General features: G+C 27.7%; 1 protein-coding gene across 3 annotated transcripts in view; it reads right to left on the reverse strand.

Moving 5' to 3' along the window:
* Positions 1-18,425, reverse strand: part of LOC100197779 (equilibrative nucleobase transporter 1) — a 56,285-nt gene that overhangs the window by 2,689 nt on the left and 35,171 nt on the right. For all 3 annotated transcript variants that reach the window (XM_065809988.1, XM_065809986.1, XM_065809987.1), the window contains exons 8-11: positions 14,848-14,988; positions 14,534-14,760; positions 14,374-14,447; positions 11,672-11,795 (exon numbers count right to left, since the gene is read on the reverse strand). In XM_065809988.1, coding sequence (XP_065666060.1) covers positions 11,672-11,795; positions 14,374-14,447; positions 14,534-14,760; positions 14,848-14,988 — 566 coding nt within the window. The remainder of the gene's footprint in view (positions 1-11,671; positions 11,796-14,373; positions 14,448-14,533; positions 14,761-14,847; positions 14,989-18,425) is intronic.

The following is an 18,425-nucleotide window of genomic DNA, read 5'->3' on the forward strand; positions in this document are numbered from 1 at the left end:
AATATTTTTATGATACTATGGATAAAATGTCAAACTTCATAGAGCTTATTAGCACACTCCAATTTGTAGAAACAACTTCCACCCAATAAAGTGAAATGTGAAAAATAAGCAAACTTAGTCATAGCAAAAAAGTATTAAAACTTCTGATGGATCAACAAAAGCACTTTACAGTGGTGGCCAAATTATTAGACTAAATGGAATTTTTGATGCACTTGTGAAATTTATTCATAAATAATGCAACATTTTTACTTCAATAAATTAGAAAAGTTAAGAAGCGCAATATTTTATTGTAAAAAAGCACAAAATTGAATCGTTTAAGTATAAAAACAATTAAATACAATGCAAAATTAGGACTTGATATTCAAATGCCAAGATAACTTAAAATTCGCATTAATAAGACTAAGTTAAAATTACAATAAAAATGCAAAAAGTAACAATAGAAAATGAGATAAATTACAATGGCAATGAAAGTTCGAATAGTTGAAACATGTCAGTTAATATTTTGTATGGTTTCCCTTATTTTTAAGCAGTGCCTGGACCCTTGAAGGCATCCCATGAATAAGTTTCGGACAAAGCTTACGGATTTCGTTGTCATGATGCCAGACATTGATCAAAGCCTCGGTCAGTTCCATCTTGTTTTTTGGTTTCATCCCTCCTACTCTTCTTTAAATAATCTCCCACAGGTTCTCGATGGGGTTCATGTCAGGTGAATTACCTGGCCACTGCAGAAGCCTAATGTGGTTGTAAGTATTTCTTGACTGTCTTCGCAGTGTGACAAAGTGCTCCATCTTGCATAAAAGTGAACGGTCTCCGTCGACACCGCTTGCCAAGTTGAGGCAGCAGTTGTGTCTCAAGCATCTTCTTGTATTGAATTGATTCATGGTGCCTTCAACTATATATAGTCATCCAGGCCCATAAATAGAGATAACTGACCAGACCATGACATACATTGGGTGCTTTATTGTCTCTGCAACACAGTCAGGATGAAATTCTTCACCGGGTCTCCTACGTACATAGGCTGCTTTCTCATCCATGATGTAAAAGGATGATTTATCACTGAAACACAGCTGACTCCAATCATTTTCAGTGAAATTCTTGTGTTGCTTTCTCCATGCCAAATGTTTCTTGATCATTGCCTGAGTCAGCTTTGGTTTCTGCATGGCCGCCGAGCTCGAAAACCATTCACAACTAATTGTCTTCTGACTGTTCTGGTACTCACATGTACATTACTTTTTTGTAATTCTTTCTGCAACATCTTGCTTGTTGCTTTACGGTTTCTTTTACAGCATTTCATGAGGTACCTGTTGTCTCGCACAGACATTGATTTTTTTCTGCCACAATTGCCAGCACGATTGCCTCGTAATTTTTCACCAGTCTGCATCTTCTTCTTCATTATCGATACCAATTTCTGACTTATTCCAACATTTTTAGCAATCTCCTTTTGCATGAGTGATGTTTCTTGTAGATAAACCTCAACTCTGGCCAATTTTGTCGATGACAAGTCAGCAGCTTTTCCCATCTATTAAAAGGACATAAAATGCTTTATTAATTAAAAATGTTTCTTCATTTTTAATGTAGAAAATAAAAATAAATAAAAGATTGACCTTAATGTAATGTCAAACAAGTCTTATGTCAAACAACTCTTACATTTTCCTTTCATTTCTGCTCATAAACATCAAACAAATAAGAAAATACTGACCTTTAACAGGTAGCAGGTGACCAAAATTAAATATTCAATTTACAGTTAAAACTTTCAATAAAATGGATCTTGAGCAAAAATTAAAATAAATTGCACTTATTATCACTTAAGCAACATTGGGCTATACAGGCCTTGTTAAGAAGCGTTACGCAGCTCGCATTTTGCCTGCGAAAAGGCGATTTGCCTACGCGTTCAGCAGTTTTGCGCTACGCCAAAACTTTTAAATTTTTAGAATATTTAAATTATCTTTTGATGTCGTTAACGTAACGTTTATTCAGAAGAAATAAAGTCGTAAGTAAAAAACATTAAACCTCAATTGTAAAACTAAAAGATTTTTTGTTAAAGAAACAGTTTGTTTAATAATTTTTTTTGTTGTTGTTAAAAATTAGTTAAAAAATTAAAGTGTTTTAAGTTTTATCTTAAGGAATTAAATATATAAATTCCTTTTTAAATATAAAAATTATTTTTTGTTATAATAGTTTAAAAAATTAACGATTTATTTTGATGTAAATATTTTATTAATAAGATATTTTGTATGTTGTTAATTCAATAACATAAAGTTTTAATGACGTTCGTTTAATTTATGAAAATAAATTATGATCACGAATACGTTATCGGTAACTGATAAATGATAAAAAAAAACTCTTTATTGTTTAAAAACATTATTAAAAAGAGTTTACAAAACTAATAAGAAAAAATTTATTAACAGGTAATAAAATAACCAAAAACCAACTGTAAAATTTTAAGAAAATAAACAAATATGTAACGTTTTGTGAAAAAAATATTTTTTTCAAAATAAAATTTAGTTCATATTTGAAAAAGAATGATAAAAATAATTTTTCAAATAAGAACTAAGATTTTATTTGTAATAAGATTTTATTTGGCTATAGTGAGAAAAAAAAACTGTCTGTATGATTTTTAAGGCGTTAATAAAATAACTTTAATTACAATGCGGTACTTGAAAAGACGCTAGTGACGCAATATAACTTCTAACAATACAAAATATATTTGCTGAGTTTGAGTTTCTAAGAAATGCGTTACGCGTTTTCGTTACGCAGCGAAATCTCGTAACATGCAGTAACTAAATATACATTAATTTAATAACTAATTTGTGTCAAGGTGCATTCGAAAATAATCTCGGTTTTGTAGCCTAGTCTAATAATTTGGCCACCACTGTATATGCATCTATTTGACAGCCAATAGTGATATATTTTATGTAATATGCACTTCTGTAAATATACACACTGAGCTAGCTATGCGATAGGTGAGTTAGCTTTGCCTTACCTATATCTTTTAATACTGTAATAAAAACTATAAAAGATACGTATGAAATGAATTACAAAAAGTGAAGAAAAGTGTTTAGTTTCATTTGATGAGTGAATTTCATTTTAAATTATTTAAATTTAGTCTACAAGATACAGATAATATTTTGGTATCTAAGTTTAGTGTAGATTGTAGGAACCAGCCAAAAAGTTATTTTAGGCTATTGTATAGTTATTTTAAGTTTAGTGCAGATTGTAGGAACCAGCCAAAAGTTATTATTAAAGAAAAAATTACCAACATTTTTGATTCATTTCTTGAAAATATTATAGTGTGCGTGATGATGAAAGAAGCCAGTGCCATGATAAAAATTAGAAATCAGATTAATCAAAAGTTGTCTTTTGTTCATGGAACGACAAACTGACTATTAATTCAGTTTTGTATCACGTGCAGCATCAATATGTACAAAGAGACAATTAGCAGAGGAAGTTAATTATACTATCAAAAGTTTGAAAAATTAGTTCGAACTTAGTAAAAGCTATGATCAGGTAACAATTCCGTTTTATGAGGGATAATTAAGCAACTAAAGGTATAACAACTACAAGTAAAGTTTTTAATATTACCAATAAGGTAAGCTGTGACAATTGATTGAAAAATCAATATCGATTGTAGAGCAAAATAACAAACGATGTTGTGCAATAACATCTATATAAAGTAAATTTTATTTTATATAATGTTATGTATTAGATAATTTTTGTAATAGTCTGAATTATCAAGTTTATCTTTAAATTGATTAATTGTTATTGATTCAAAATATGAGATGGTAAACCATCTACTAAAACTAAATAAAGTCTATATGAGAACAAATTACTTCTAGCATTACTTTTATAGTATGCCTTTGTTAACTATTGGCTATGACCACAAAAATTGTAATACTTCAATTAAGTTTGAGATATTTAGTTGCTTATTCAATTTATCTCTTTATAACCATTATTTATTTTATATTGAAAAATTAGATCTGCTTGTAAACGACGCTCTTCTAGTGTCCATTGCATGTAATCTTTCTTCATACTAACTTTGTAGCTCATCTTTGTATTATGTATACATTTGTAACATATTTACAATATGTATGAGTCAACAACTTAAATAAAGTTAAAGAAATTGTAATATTTATCAAAAAATCATTAATTAATATTGACAACTGAATTAAAAATATGCAAAAAATGATTTTGTAAAACCTTTATTTAATCAAAATTTGTAAAAGAAAGTGGATGAGGTTATTAATAATGTTTTTTAAAGAGCATTATGCAATAAGCATGTAAATTTCGCCCCCAGAAATTCGCCTCCTTATATCAAAATTTCGCTTTTCAATCAATTTATCACCAAAAATATCACCTTGATATCTACAGGAATGACACAAAAGAAATTTGGAAAAAATTATGGAAAAAATTAATAATATTCAAGAAAAATTGATTAAATAGTCCGACTAAGCGGTTTTTTTTAAACAAGTATTTTTTCGCAACTTTGTTTTGCTCTAATTCGTCGCGTTAGTTTGACAAGGTACTAACTGATTTTTATCATATTAGGAGAATAGCAAATAAATATATATTTTTTTCTGTATAAAAATATTTTTATAAATATATTTTATTTATTTATGTCAATTTATACATCAACCAAAAGAAGAATACACAAACAAAACAAAACAAAAAACAATATAATAAATAATTAAAAAAAAACATTAAAAAAAAATTAAAAGATTGTTTTAAAATCTCCTAATATAAAAAATATCAGTTAAAACCAATGTCTAACCAACGCGACAAAATGCGATTGTATCTTTTTTAAAACATGATTATTGCATAATTAAAGGTCCCAAATTATGCAATAATCATGTTTTAAAAAAGATATTTAAATGTCCCAAATTATTCAGTAATAATGTTTTAAAAAAGATACAATCGCAGTTTGTCGCGTTGGTTAGACATTGGTTTTAACTGATATTTTTTATATTAGGAGATTTTAAAAAAATCTTTTAATTTTTTTTTAATGTTTTTTTTAAATTATTTATTATATTGTTTTTTGTTTTGTTTTGCTTAAAGGTTTTTTGTTTTGTTTTGCTTAAAATAATTAATATTGTGTAATTAGTTTTTTGATTGCTAAACAATAAAATATATATATATATATATATATATATATATATATATATATATATATATATATATATATATATATATATATATATACATATATATATATATATGCTTGGTATTTGTATTGTTTGCTGTAATGTTCATTTAGAAATAAAACAGTTTAGTGAAGTTAATTCTGAAGAAAATATTGATAGTTTAAATGAAATCTGAAAGAAAGAATTGAACTTGATTAAGAAAAAATGATAAAATGTGTAAGAAGTGCTAAAACGCTTCACAACGAAATTAAAAAAATAAAAAATAATAATGAAGAATCTATAAATGATAATTCAACTAATACCGAGAATCCCGATAACGCATTTTTATTTTCACTAAACGATTTACCAGTATTTTCAGCTGAATGTGTTATAAAAAACAAAGATAATTCTAGAGTTTCAAATTCACAAGTTGTTTTGGAAGAAACAACTGACAAAAAGTGCAATCCTGATGATGAATCAATATTTATAGATTTTTTTCGTACTCTTTTATCACAAAAGCTGTCTTGTTTGTGGAAAGAAAAACTTATACAAAAAGTTGAGAAACATTTCTAATGAAGCGATTGTTATATAGAAAAAAAATATATTGATTTTGCCTGGTTTGAGGTGTTGCGGCATTCATCTTTGTCAATCACCAAATCTATTAATCAAACAAAGTATGGAGATGTTATCAATTCTATTAATCAAACAAAGTATGGAGATGTTATCAATTGGTAAAGCTAAAATAAAACTCAAAAAAAAAAAAGACGTTGAAAATCTTTTTGAAACAATGCGTAATTCTGTACTTTGAAATTCACTTTTTTAACATTTCATAATTATACCAACTTTGATCGTATAAATGTTTCAGAATAACTGGATTTACAAGAGAACAATTTATTGAAATAAGCGAATCACTTAATTAAATGAGAAATTCAATCCAGCGCTCTAAAACCCAGGCTTTGGAAATATATTTATTCTGGTTGAAATCATTTGACAACATCAATGTTTTTTAATTTAGATCCTGAATTTGATATAAGTTGGTTCCTTTAGCAAGTCAGAGTCACTTAACATTGAATCTAAGCGTGAACCACATCCAAAAAAATGAATTATTAAAAAAAAATAGCCTTATTGCTAAAGAGATTTTTCAAACAAGTAATGATCAATTGATTTTAATAGAAGATGGAACTTACTGCTATTGTCAAAAGAGTAGCAATAACATTTTTCAGTGTAAAACATATAGTGTCCAAAAAAAGAAACACATGGTAAAGCCATTTGTGATATGTTCTTTTAATAGATATATCTTAGATGTTTATGGGCTTTTCGAAGCAACAAAAAATGATGCGACTATGTTAAGTAAGATTCTAATCAAGAACCAAAGCTTATGTTTTTTAATTCGACCAAACAACATCATTATATTGGATCGCAGACTACATGAATGTATTGAAGAGCTTAAGAAAGATTATAAACTTGATCCAAAAATGCCAGCTTGTCTTGGAAAAGACCAGAAACAGTTAACAACTTTGGAAGCGAATCAATCACAGCTCATTACAAAGACTTGATAAGTTATCAAAGTTATCAATAGCTTTCTTAAGCAATCATTTCGAGCAAACATAAGCCTTGTTTATACGCTAGATGATTACCAGATTACTGCTGCGTTAAATAATAAATATTTTGGAAGATTACTCTCCAATAATGGCAACAAAGTAGAAATCATTAGAATTATGAAAGAGAGCCTTATCAAAGAGAATTTACTCGAAACATTAGTTAAAGAAAAGAAGCCTCATTGTAAAAGTGCCTATACTAAACTGACTTCATTAAATCCCAAGATATTAAAGATTTTCTGGTACTTGATTTAAGCACAATACAAACCTATATAACTATAGGTTCCTATCGGCTTAGGCAAGGCTTATATATCGGAGCATCTTAACAAAGGAAAATACAAGTTAAGATTTAATAGAACAATCAATTCAACCCAACATTCTAAAAAAATAAATGTAAATGTCTGGTCTAGGCACAGTAAAATGACTAAATACATGGAATACATTAAGTATTTACCCAACATCAATTATTGATTTGACATCAATTCTTGGTATTGTATCTGTAAAACAGGAATGCGTGCTGTCAGTTGCTGTAGTTACATCCAGGGGCGATTTAACGGAGGGGTGATTTTACAAAGACGATTTTACAGTTGGTACTCTCTAAGAATTCACCCCCCCCCCCTCCTTATTTTATTCGTAGAATTGCCTCTGGTCACATTGCAAGCATTATTTTATTTCTTTCAAGCGACAAAAAAAGAACCAAAGAATTGAAAAGTCCAGCTGGTTCGATGTTGTCTGTTTTTCTGAAGTTGGCTGTATTGAAGATGAGTGATGATGAGAATGAAGATGATGAACAAGCTGAGAGCAAACTAAAAATAAAAAAAAATTGCAAAACTCTGACAAGGAGAATATTTTTAGATGATTTGTTACAGATACTGTCATCACCAAAGAAATTTAAAACTTTTCAATCACCTAATAAAAACAAAAACCTAGAGTGGTTCTTTCTCAAAAGTGCCTAAATGGGGATCTAAACGTACAATGAAGTCTAATTCAACAGCTCTCGTTATTAATAACACTTGCACAATAGATTATTTTCTTTTATCTCTTTGGACATCAGTTCAACTCGCACCAAACTTGATGAATCTTTTGCAAAGTAGTCCTTTAAAAAAATCTTTATATGATATAATTCAGCTATTAGATAAAGATGAATGGGATGAAGTCAAAACTAATTGGGTAGTAGAAATCTGTATGATTTTACCAACTATATGTATGGATGGAAGCTCTCTGACGAGCTTTTTCTAGAGAACAGAATAACCTATCGTTTTTTTGTGTTAAAAATTACTTCAAATTCCGAAGTTATGAAAGGTTCCGAAGTATGAAAGAAGCTATAACTCTTCATAATTTTTTAAATATTTTTCGTATAAAGAATAGTAAAAAAAGTAAAATTTAGTATAATTCTTAACACATGTTATTTTTACTCTTGTATGTAAGCATAATATGCTAATATTGATGCTTATATATATATATATATATATTGATATTGATGAAAATGCTATGATAATAAAGAGAGATGACTTTCAGACTTTTAGGAATGTTGCCAACAGAGACCTCAATATATCTTTTTTTATTATTAACCAGCATCTTTTAATTATTAAGAAATTATTTAGAAGTTTTAGGATCTCACTTGGGGGATCAGAGAGGATGTCTTATTATGTCATGCTCTTTAAAAATTTGATTAAAAAGGGCACTTATTGCTATTAGCAGATAGCGATTATGAAATTATCTGAACTAGCCAATGCTTTCAAGGCAACAGCAGAGGTAGTTTGTTGCAGTTATGCAAATACTGTAACTGCTGATATTGTGCTGGAGTTCATTACCTTTCATTTACCTTCTTATCTTTTTAGAAAAACGAGATTATTAAATTACTTAGCATACTGGTTTCTAGACATAGTAAACAATCAGCAAATTGTTTTTGTTACATTTGTTGGCAAATATTAACTAGCTTACAAAAAAATATTTTGTTGTATTGGGGAGCTCTTCATATTATCTGTAGCTGTTGCAAACTGACGATAAAAGAATGGTTAAGAGGCACTAAGAAAAGGAAATTTAGCCAAATTTAGGATATTTTACAAGGTTTTTAAAGAGACTTAATGAAGAATTAAAAAAAAAATGAATAAAAATCTTAGAAGATTTTAGGAGGATTTCAAAAATAAAATTGCACTAAAATACTTTTATTTTATTTGAAAACTGTAAGAATGCCTAGCTAAGATAAATAAGATAAAATTGGCCAAACATTGTTATTTAAAATAAACTAACATTCCTAAACATGCAAAAATATTAACATGAGACAAACTATTTTCATACTTTTTTTGCTGCTGTAATATTTTCTAGTAATTCCTGCTTTTCAGAGGCTTCCCCTTTTAGCGCATTAGATTTTAGAATTGTTGAATTAATTTCTATCAACGATTCTTGAATTCCTCTTGCAATGCATACTCACCTACACCTGAGCTGAAGTATGGCACCTTCAAGGGTGTGAATTTGATAATTAAAACTAGTAATCTCTTTATTAAAATTTTTCAGTTTAGTATCATGATCAGTTTTAAATGACTACAAGGACTTCTCTTTCTGACTTCTAAAGTATAGTTTTTATACATCTTTGACATGTCCCATAAGTTTAGTTACCATAGCCAAATGGGATGATTTTATATTTTCATTGCACATGCTGTCATGTACAATTCTCTGTGCAACAAAAGTATCAGTTAGCATATTATTGTCCAGAAGTTGGTCGTTTATACTAAATCCATGCTCTACTTGTGCTTGGTCATGAGAAAATATTAGTAACAATTGGTAAATATTCACTAAGTCCTTGAAACTTGAAGCATCTGTATATTGAACCAAAAAAGAATCTAATCAAACACTTACCTTTTTGAACCCAAAAAACTTCTCCTTGTTCTCTTTCACAACAGTAGTTAATAATTGTGAATACTGCAATTTGGTTTGATCAGCAGCTGAAGGTGATACCTTTTTGAAAGCAACTAATTTCAGCATTAACTTGTCAAAATAAAGTTCACACATCTCATGAGATTTCACCATATATAAAGATGATAAACAAGTTTAGCATACTTTTTTAAACCATGTTTGCACATTGTAACTAAAAACTCTCAATACTTGTAATTGACACTTGATTTTAAACATCACTTTTAATAATTTGAAAGTTGTGGAGGCTTTAGACAAAACTTCTTTTTTGATTAATTTAGATAAAAATAGTCTCAGTAAATTCTCAAGTGTTTCCACAAGAAAAGGTACCATAGGATTGTAAGTTTGGAAAACTAACAAGAAAGAAACTAACAGTTTTGCAGTTTCCTTAAAAAATTGCAACTTTATAATGACTAACACATCTTTATAGCATGAAGACAGATATTCATAACTGGTATTTTGCCCAGGCTTACATTAACCAGGTTGCTTGCTTTTAAGTAAATTTTTCCAAAAGTCAATAACCACAATAATCTTTGGCCATAATTCAATATAGAAAATATAAAGGAGGCCATCGCTATCTTTACTACTTTCTCATTTTCAATCCAACTATGGCTACAGAACTGTAGAGCATATTTTGAAGACTAAGCTTGAGTGGGAAGGGGAAGGGCTCTCAAAGTATATCTTAATGAAAACAGTAATTTGTTCAATTTCCATCCTGAAGCATTTATACCATGCTTGAATGAACAGTACATAGTGTGATGGCTGCATGATCCAATTGATGTTAACTGATATTAAACATATTTTTATATTGATATACTGATATTAAACAATTATATACTGGTATAACATACTACGTTTGAGTAACTTATTTTTTCTCAGTATACAACATTACTAACTCCAAGTCTAAACAATTTCATTAACTTTATTGTTGATTGGCTGACAATAGTTGTGCATTATACTTAGGACAAATAAATTAGGAAAATTTAGGAGTAGTTGAGAAGATCATCTACTTTTTAGTAGTAGTTTCAGGAGGTTTTTCAAATATTAGAGTATTTTAGAATTTTTTAGGTGTGGCCACCCTGAGAATGTCCAAGGAGCAAATTAATTGATTGCAAACTGTGATATCTGAAAATTCTTCTTTCTATCTGAACTTTCTTTTGTTAAAAGCAGCATAATGTCTTTGTTAATGACATTGTAACAGATTTTCCAAAAGCCTCTACTATCTAAACATCTGAGATAAAATACAAGATTAGGTATTCTAAATAATGTAGCTTAGTGTCAGACAATACCATTATTTATTGAAATTTTTGTGGAAAAGCTGAAAAATTGGAAATAGCAGCAGCACAAGAAAATACGAAGAGAGGCTCAAATTACATAATTTATTAGTCTAATTAACAGTAAATAGGTCTGGACTGACTCAATCATAAATAACACCCTTAAATAATATAGCACATGACACCCTAAATAATATAAGAGCTATGCAGTTACCTTGTTTTTGCTAATCAACTTTAAGTCATAACAAAGAGCTCCTTATGTTGCCTCTTAAAATGTACATCAAAAGCACCAACAGGGACACCTGTAAGTGCTTTAAATAATGATTGTATAAGAATAATCTCTTTTTTTTCACCAAAAAAACTCTTGTGTAAATAAACTACTTTTTATTCTTGCAAAAAATAGATGTAAATTAAATTTAGCAATTAATTTACAATTTTTCTGAACATTATTTTGAGAGTACATAATGTTAATAACTTAAAAATTTTTTAATAGCAACTCTTAAACTTCAGAAAAACAGTAAAAGATGTACTTAAGCTGTCAAGAATCTTTAAGGTCATATATGTTACATATATGTTACATACATATCAAATGTCATATATGTTTTATAAATCATAATATTAAACAATATATTATGTTTTTTACGTAATAAAATATAATATAAATATAATAAACATTATCTATCATAAAATGCATATAACAAATGCAAATAATATATATCCTAAATGTAAAAAAAATACAATATTCTTTAAAATGTATAAACTATCTTACCCAAAATGGCTTTCCTCCAAGTGCATGATTAGTCAGATGAAATAAAGCATACTGTAATAAAGCAAATACTCCTGCCAGTAATAGACTCAATCCAAATAATGTTCCAAACTGAGATGGAGGAAATCTGAATAAAATAAAATAAAAAATTACAAAGTATTTGAATTGATTTTTATATTCTAGGTTATAACTAGATTTCATCCAGGTCATATTTTTAAAATCTGAAAAACATTTTGAAAAAAAATCCAGAGAAAATCTGGAACATAATTCCTTCATATTTGTTTGAAATTAGCTTTAAACTGAACTTTTCTCAATTTCTCGAACAATAAACAATATCCTGAGTTGTGTAAGGCCATGGATAGGTGTAAAATCAGTAACAGGGATGCTAGCCTAATAGCAAATGCCATACTAAAAGATTTAGATTTTATAAAACCAGAGAATGCTATTGATCCAACAAAACATCGACGTTAGAGAAATATGTGGTGGAAAAATGAAGTTAAAAAGCATGCTGCTGAAGTCCAAAAAGTACTTTGCATTGGATTTGATGGGAAGCAGGATATCACTTCTGTTAAAACAAGTGGCGCCCAACGAAATTTCAAAAAAGAACATTATGTGATAGTGTCATTTATGCAAAACAAATGTCAATCATGTCACGCCACAAAGTAGTAAAGCTGTTGATATTGGACAAGAGATATTATTGAGCATCAACAACATCAAATCATCAGACACTTTAGCAGCAGTTGTTTGTGATGGTCCTGTGAATAACACAGGTCAACACAATAGAGTAATCAGAAAATTAGAAGAAGGTCTTGGGAAAACATTGCAATGGTTGGTCTGCTTGTTTCATGCAAATGAACTACCTTTTAGTAAATATTTCTCCGTTCTGGATGGTGGATGTTTAACAGGTCCTTCTTCAACAGGTAAAATAGACATTGCACTAGATTTTGATCCAAAAGATTTAGTTATACTGAACTTTCAACATATACCTGGTACAGTCGAGGGTGTAAGTGTTGATGTTAAGAAAGATTTAAGCTCTAATCAGATATACCTTCTAAAAGCTTGCTTAGCTGTTCAGCTTCTTATGAAGCAGTGCTATGAGCTAGAGAAAGAAGACTAGAAAATTCTTGAACCAGTGTTGCAAATAACTGCTAAAATCTTCAATCCTATTTTATGTTTGTATATGTCTAAGGAAAATCCTTCAAAATCATTGCATAGAATTACAAGATTCATTGTAAATGTTTATGCGCCATCGTGGTTCAACATAAAGCATCATTCTTCCTGCCGTGACGGAGCAAGAAATTTCTCCTATCTTATGAAGCAGTGCTATGAGCTAGGGAAAGAAGACTAGAAAATTCTTGAACCAGTGTTGCAAATAACTGCTATTTTGCTCATCCTGAAAACATTCTTCTGAGAGGAGTTACAGATGAAAATGTATCAATTTGTCAGTTTTCGTGTGACAAAAAAATTGACACATGAGCTACATCACAAAGTAACAAGATACGTGTTTTTGATAAATTAAGCATCAAGCTTGATCCAGAAGATTCATTATTCATAAAGATGATCGACTGGACTGTTGCTATCACAACACCACCACTGCTTTTATCAACTGTTTCTAATGATGATCTTCAACATTTCCAGTTCCACGTTGATGTCTTGAGTGGTATTCCATGTCATTCTCAGGCAGTTGAACCTACTATTAAAGACATATGTACTATTAAAGTTGGACACAAATCACGACATGGAATGATTTTGCAGTGTCACAAATCTCGAGCAGAATTACCGAAAATTGACTCTAAATCTGACTTCTTGAGCCATAACAAATAGCAAATAACTGAAACGATTTGCTGTTATGTGTTGCCTCCTACACTCTAACTATTTTTCCTTCAACAACTGCTCACATTTTTAAATTTAATGTAATAAGATGTCGAGTTATGGAACATAGCATTAAACCACGTGGATTTACATTATACGATTATACAGTAATTATAATTCCCAAAGTTGCGTATCCAAGACACGCGTCTTGGATCCGCAACTTTGGGAATTAAATTTCCATTTTATTTCTAAAGAAATTTTTTTTCATAAGTAGACTGTAATGCAACATTATAGTAATGTTTCACAGCCCCAACTTAACATTTACATCATAATGACCCACCCTAATATATATATGTATATATATATATATATATATATATATATATATATATATATATATATATATATATATATATATATATATATTTATATATATTTATATATACATTTATATATATACATTTATATATATACATTTATATATATATATTTATATATATATATATATATATATATATATATATATATATATATATATATGTATATATATACATACATGTATGTATATATACATATATATATGTATATATATATATATATACATATATGTATGTATATACATATATATATATATATATATATATATATATATATATATATATATATATATATATATATATATATATATGTATATATATACACACATATATATATTGTATATTTATATACATATATACTGTATATAAATATATAGTTGTATATTTATATATAAATATACAAAATGTTTATTTATATATAAATATATATAATATATAATTATATATATTTTGCTTATAATTTTTATTAAATTATTTTTTCAAATGTAAGACAAAAAAAAACACACACACACTCACGCTATTCCAATAAATGTTGTATGATTTGCATATAAAAATCCTCGAACAATTGCGCAAAGAATATATGATGGTATCTAAATTTGTAGTATTTTAATTTCTGTCAATAAAAAAAGAGCAAAAAATTGGTGAGTTACAAAAACAGATAAAGCAAACAACGTACCTGCAATTTCATACTATTGATAAGATCAAATAAACAAAAAATCATTCCTAAGAAGTTAAGAATACAATAGGGAGCAATGGAAGAACGTAAATCTGAGACAAATATTTCCTCTTTTTTGAGAGACTGTTTTTCTGAATTCTTTAATCTTCTAAATGTTAAACCAATGAAAGGTGTAATAACAATTCCACAAAACTGAAGGTATCCAAATATGTTTATGTATTTACTTACTACAAAATCAAACAATAAAAACATTCTCAAAATATTTTATCAATATTCCATATTATTTTACAAAAAAAGTTTCAGTAAAAACTAACCTTCTAACAAATTATTTTGTGCCAACTTTTCTAAATTTAGTTGCAGAGACCCTATGTAGCATTGAAGTTTCAAATTTATGCTCAATAAACATATCATTTCAATCATGTATAGTGGACTAAATATGGATCGAAAAACTGATGCTGAAAATAATATCAAAATCATTACATTCCTATTTATTAGAAAAAAAAGATTAACAATAAATTGCTGACATTGCACTTTGGGTACATTACATTTATTTTTACACAAGTAAAAATCAAAATATAATAATATAAATATAAACAAAAAAAAATGAAACATATTTTTGTCAAATTTCATTGCAATTATTTGTCAGAGAACTAATGTTTAACTCATGTTTACATTTTTACTTTTTTCTTCATAAGAAGAAGTTATTATGCTTTCTAGTGTTGCTGCTGCATTCTGAAAAAAATTAATGGCCCACTTTTTGATCATTAACATTTTTTAGTAGTATTGTATTAAAGTAACTTATTTATTTATTAATTTTTTTTTTCATGTTTAACGTTTTTGTTGGGTCATTCTATACCAAATGGACCAAAATTTTAGCATTTCAACATTGACCATCTCAGATTTTGATGAAACTTGGTGGGTTGGTAGTGTGAACAAAAATATGTTTTGTTCACACTAATAGCTCTATATTGGAGAAAAATTTTTTAAAAAACCTTCTTGTTTTTTTTATTATATACAACTCTAGACTTACTATAATAAAAAATTAAAATTGATTTTTAATACCACTATTTATCCATAATGGCTTCTTTAAAAATTGTTTTTACATATAAAAAGTTCATTTTTAATGGGTTAATATACAAAATTACAATTTTAAGAAGTGAAAAGACATTTTTTTAGTTTTTACACATGGTAGGCTTCCTAATTTTAGGAAAATAACTGATAAAATTTGATGACAATTTAGTAAGAAATTATGGACTTTTAAAATCAGCACTGACTAAAAACCTTTTGTGGTTCATTAAATATGTAAATATATTTGAAATTTCTGATTTTTCCAAAAATAAAAACTTAAGTAACAAAAACATGTTTTGTTCATACTTTAATAGCTCTATATATATAACTTATGACAAAAATTGAGAACTCAGTAGGAAATTATGGAATTCTAAAAATGGCTCTAGCTAAAACATGAAAAATTGTGCCTTTATTTCAAACCACTGATAACCTAGGATCAACACTGGTTTTAATAATAAATTTTTTTTCAACTAATTTAACTTATTAATAGATTTTATTACAGTGATTTTAGAAGAAAAAAAATAGTGGGTACTCATGGGGAGATCAGAAAAATGAAATTTGAACTAAATGTATTAAAAACAACAAAATAAATACACACGAAAGCAGTGGCATCAAGTTTTTAAAGTTAAGTAGTAAGTAGACTGTGTAATTATTAAATGTATAAGTAACTTATTAGGAATTATTAAAAATAATGATAAATAATCATTGAAATTTGTTTGTTATATCTTTTTATTTACATATTTACAAATTTATTTATAATTATGATACTAACATTATACAAGAACAATATAGAATTCATTATAGAATTAAGTGGATATTTAATGAATAATAAAATTTTAACAAGTTATAACTTTCTTTTTCTTTTCTAATGATAGCTTATTAGGTAAAAATAAAAAAAAATCCAAATTTTAATACTAAATTTTAGCCCAACACCTCTTTTATTTTATTTCACTTATGGAACTATACCAAGAGTTTATGGAACAAAAGATTTTTGTTTGCACTGATGCCACAGATTAAAATGATTTCTTAAACACTGTGTTTACCAAAGTAGTAAAATGCTTTTAATGTCAGTATCTAGGTTGTTAATCCAACTGTGCAGCATGCACTCTAAATTTGGCAGTCACATACAACTAATATCATAAGATTTTTATCATCTGAAACATCTGGTATAATGGTAAAAGTTTTGCATTCTGGCGGTTACCACGGTAATCACAAATACATACTGAGTGGAGATCTGAAGCACCTCCAACACCACTTTGATCTAAGATCACAAAGATTAGAAACCCAATTTCGACATTAAGGCAAGCTTTAATGAACTCTAAATAAAGATCTTTTATATCAACTAATAAGAGACTTCTTTTAAAATGCTTTTAAATTTACCATCAACTTGGATTTAGACATACTGTTTCTTTCCTGAATACATTTGAGAGTATTCCTCCGATTGGTAGAATCCATAAACTTGTTTTTTTTACTTTCTCACTAATAATCTTTCTTTATTTCTCACTAATAATTTTCTTTTCTTTCTTTCTTCCATTATGCCACGCATTAGTTTCTAATACCTTACAGTTTTTATCATTCTTAGAAAAGCAGAAAAATAGCTTTGTGTATAATTAATGCATCAACTCTCAAAGGAATCAAAGTCAGTAATTTAAGTTTTTCTGATTTCAAAGAAATAATAAACTTTGCTTTAATTAATTAATTCCATTAGTATCTCTTGTTTACTTTTACAACACAGCTCTTTTGTTTTTGATTTATCATTTTTTAAATCTCAAGAAACTAACACTTGGTATTTTCTTTTTGGTTGCAATATCTTATTCATCTTTCTTTTTAGCTAATCTTGTCTTTATCCCTCAAATTTCTTTATGTCTTCAAGATAAGTTCTAGTCAAAAATTTGAAAATTTTGAAAAGTAAAAAGGCAAAGGGAGGGACTAAGGCTATTTAAAACTTTTTAACTTAAGCCTAATTTAAGTTTAACTCAAGCCTAATTTAAGGCTTATTTCTAGTACTGATTATGAAATATTTTTAGAAGAAAAAAACAATGTATGTACTGAGCCCCCCATTTAAATAAAAAAAAACTTCATGACATCACTAAAAATTGCTAACAAAAAAAAAAAAGGAAATAGAAATAATGTAATTTTAAAATTTATTGCAACTTTTAAAATTTAATTGAATGCTAAAATATAATAAATAATGGAATATTTTGCTTGCTTTGTTTTTACAATTCAAGTAAAAGTAATTTTGAACTAGCCACACATTCCGGTGATTGAAGGAAAGCTTACTTTTAAATATAAAATTATATTTAAAATTGTGATGTAAATAAAATTGTGTGAACAGTTTAAATTTTATTGCATTTGTAATATCTTACATATGATTGTTTAACTAAAAAAAAACACATCCTAAACAATGACAGCGAATTAGATGACAATACAAAACAACATAGGTTGTCTTGTATTAGTTAGTAGTCACTCACTAGTGTATAACCGATTTTCTTATATACAAAAAACATTAGAAATGAGGCTGGAACACAAAACCTGTGTTCTTATAGATGCAACCTTATATTAAAAACATTATTTATAAATAGTATACCTTCTAGCATTTCTTTTCATTTGAATTTAAAGACAAAATTTCAAGCCCAGTTTAAACAAAAATTTTCTTGTTATTTTGTTTAAACTGGACTTCCAAAAGAGTAATTGAAAAGTTTACATTAGCAATAAAAACTTAACTAAACTTCTATCTAAATAACTGATCATTACCGAGTGCTGTAATGAACAATTAAATAGAAAAAAAGGTAGGATGAGGAGCAAGATTTACTACAACTGTATT

This window comes from Hydra vulgaris, chromosome 11 (assembly GCF_038396675.1).
Source record: "Hydra vulgaris chromosome 11, alternate assembly HydraT2T_AEP".
NCBI classification, from domain to species: Eukaryota; Metazoa; Cnidaria; class Hydrozoa; order Anthoathecata; family Hydridae; genus Hydra; species Hydra vulgaris.